Below are 3,575 nucleotides of genomic sequence, written 5' to 3' on the forward strand. Positions count from 1 at the left end.
AGAATGTTTGTGAAATAACATTCTCACCAGGGTTCTTATGTCAGCTTAAACTGTGGTCGGTAAGGGCAGCTGTAAAATGTGAAGCGTAGGTCATAACCCATTTTTAGTATAAGAACATTTTCTTAGAAAAAAACATGTGGCATTTTTGTGCCGAGGAAAGGTGGTAGCCGTTTATGTTGACTGGAACATAAAATAAAAGTAAAGTCAATGAAACCAGGTCAGTTAATTAATATATTTAGTTGAACTGAAGCTGGGCAACATTTACATGAGAATCTATTTGTGCCAATGGATTATTTGTTTTGAAAATTTAAGAAAATAATAAAAGGCCTGAAAAATTATATCACTGAACTGGTGCATTGTTTTATTTTAATTATTTTTTGACATTATTTTATTATGATTTTTTTATGCTGATGGAATGTACAGCTTTACCTCAAATCCGATGATTTATTACAAAACTAGGTGGCATACCTAAAAATCAATGAACCATTGAACTTTCAGAAACATCCCACTCAATTGCTGAAATGAATCAGTAAGACTGGCACTTATTTGTGTAACTGACTTGTTAAATCTTTGTCAGTTAAATAAAATGTATATATATGGAAGCCTACGCACGGCAACAGAAAAGCTTTTGCGCATCTGGTAGCTTTTCTTTGTTTGACACTGGGGTTTTTTTTGTGCCAGTGTTTTTTCATACCATTTCGCACGTTCTTGTCGGGTTCAGAACATCAGCAGTGTTCCTTAATTTTTCAGAGACAAAAGTTGTGACCCTATTTTGCCTCCTGAGCGGTACATGCGAGAACCATTTTGTCTCAAAACTTGCTGTGTGATTCATTTCAAAGAGGAACTGCAATGCCACACTACCAATTGTGAACCATTGAACTCTCAAATCTCACAGTTGCCCACTCAGTTTCTCATGAGAAAATTTCTCCCTAAAAAAATGAAACCTGTTTGCTATAGACCATTTGCTATACTCATTTGTTCATTGATTGTAGTGATCATGACTGATCAGTGCCATGGTTTTGAAGTAGGATGCTAAATCATAAATGGCTCAGAAGAACGGTAGGCAAAGGCTTATCTAAAATCTGTTTTTCTTCATATTTGGGTTTAGGAGTTTACATATACAGTGTTTCAAGTGTTTTGTTTATGCTACAATATTCTTTAGAAAACCAAATGAGACTGATTATTGTACGAAAATTTATTACTTGCAATACATACACAAGTAAATATATAAAAACATTTATTTTAACTTTGTATCTAAGAATAGCATAAGCATAACAAAAAAATTCACAATGTTCACAATAGCCACTAAATGGCTATGTAATTAACACATACTATAGATTAATAATGCTTTCTAGATTACTGAAAATTACTGTGAAAAATGTGTCCATATATGCTTACATTGCTTCCGATTTGCTTGAATTGTTCTTGTAAATTAAGTAATATGTTTACCAATGCATAATTTATTTTTATGACGTAAATTATTAAATATAGAAATGTATAGAACAATACTCAAAATTTGTATTACTTAGCAAACATACACAAGTAAATATAAAAAAGGAACCAGTTATATTAAAGTTGTATCTAATAGTATAACAAAACAATTTCTGAGCATGCACAATTGTCACTAACTGTCAAAATGTTTACATAAATGCATTGTTTGCAATTTATTTAAAAGGAATTTATTTTAATGAATCTTGTACACTGAGTAATATGTTCACCAATATATAATCCATTTTAAATTTAGGAAATTAAATATAAAAATGTATAATAATGCTCAGTATGATTAATTGATATTTTAGCAAATGCTTAACTACAGATTTTAAGTACATGTCAGATTCACTTGTAGTTTCACTGATAAAGAAAGAGCGCATTGTGAAAACATTTCACTGTGAAAAGCAGATTTCACTCCTTCTGAGTAAGTGAGAAAAGCCGTCCGCGGGTCGATGTATTACCAGAATAAGTGTCAGAAGTTCCGTTTGAGAAAGAAGAGGAGATGTAGTTCTGGTGTACGTCTCCTTGACCCAGGCAGCCCAGACACATGACCAAGGCTCTGCGCCTGAAATACTGATCCAGAAAAAAGTAGATGGCTGGATTTACACAACTGTTGAGAAATGCCAGGCAGCAGGACAGCGTGAGTCCACTAAGTATGATCGACCTTGTGTGCCTGCTAAGATCTCCTGTGCTCATCAGCGAGATGACCTGGATTGTCTTGAACAAATTGAAAGGTAGCCAGGAGATCAGAAAAGCCGCAATTATGGCGAACACGATCTTGAGAGAATGTCGTCGTCTGGCTTCTGCACGTGAGTTTGTGGCAATATGACAGTGACGCCGCAGGTTAACCAAAATCGAACCATAACAGAGGCCTAGAATCAGTACGGGGAGCAGGAAGGTTAGAAATATAGTCAGGAGATTCATTCCTTGGACAAAAGAGGATTTTGAATCCTCCGAACACAACATATCGTCTGTCAACCGACGGTACACCAATGATGGAATTCCAAGGAAGAAAGAAATTATCCACACCATGCTACAGGTGATATGCACACACTTGCTGCTCCGTAGAAACTGAGAGTCCATGAGACGCACGACAGCCAAGTACCGGTCCACGCTCATGCAGGTGAGGAAGAAAATGTTGGAAAAGCGGTTGACCGCAATGATGAAGCTGCTGATCTTGCACAAGATCTCACCGAAGGGCCACTCATCATAATGTGCCGAAAGCGCCCACAATGGCAACGTGAGAACAAACACAAGGTCGGCTAATGCCAAGTTCAGCACGAAGGTGTCCACAAGACGTCCATTTTTCTGACGCCTTTTGCCAATGACCGCAATGACAAACAGGTTCCCCAAGCAGCCAATGAAGAACATGATGAAGTACAGCACAGGAATGTAGACCTTGGACATAGGCAGCGATATCAGATCGGTTGGGCTGTAGTAGTCAGCATATTCATCTGTGGAGTTCAATGGAAAATCAAGATCGTCGTAATTGCTTGTGGAGCTCATTGCAACTTCAGTGAGTGCCATCTCTGTACTGCTTGCCATCTGTGCACAAGTGATGGGCACAGCAGAGAAAACCTAACACGTCACATGCTTAGAAACCACAAACTGCAATAACATGCTCTCTCTCTCTATTTCCTTTAAAACGTTTAAATTTATCACTAAGAGGTGCATTTTCACAAACATACAGTTCTGAAATGTGAATCACTGGTATTTTAAGTTTTTATCTGTATCATGTCAATATAAAAAAAAGTTAGAGGGACTTGATTTACTGCTTATTGGGTCATCACCAGTGTATTTGCTTTTTAAACTCTTTGAAAATAACTGACTGAGAATCTAACATAATTGTATATATAATGTTAAAGCAGTTTTCTCACATGCAGTTACTTCCTCTAAGCAAGACTAAGAGAAAAAGCACCATGCAAGCAGTATATATAAAAAAAAGAAGTGAGAAAAAAAGTACCAGATGGTTGGTGAGATTCATTTTTTAAATCAACTGTGTCTCAAACGGATAAAAAGGGTGTGAAAGGTGCAGAGCTTATTTGAGAAGTTTACTGAGCTGTTGTGGTTTCCTGGTGTTTACA

General features: G+C 36.6%; 1 protein-coding gene across 1 annotated transcript; it reads right to left on the bottom strand.

The window, feature by feature from the left end:
* Positions 1 to 1,902: 1,902 nt before the first annotated feature.
* On the bottom strand, positions 1,903 to 3,036 carry gpr25 (G protein-coupled receptor 25). Its single transcript, XM_067388841.1, has one exon. The coding sequence runs from the start codon at positions 3,034 to 3,036 to the stop codon at positions 1,903 to 1,905; it is 1,134 nt and encodes a 377-aa protein (XP_067244942.1).
* Between the last annotated feature and the right edge of the window lie 539 nt (positions 3,037 to 3,575).

The sequence above is a fragment of the Chanodichthys erythropterus genome, chromosome 6 (genome assembly GCF_024489055.1).
Source record: "Chanodichthys erythropterus isolate Z2021 chromosome 6, ASM2448905v1, whole genome shotgun sequence".
Lineage (NCBI taxonomy): Eukaryota > Metazoa > Chordata > Actinopteri > Cypriniformes > Xenocyprididae > Chanodichthys > Chanodichthys erythropterus.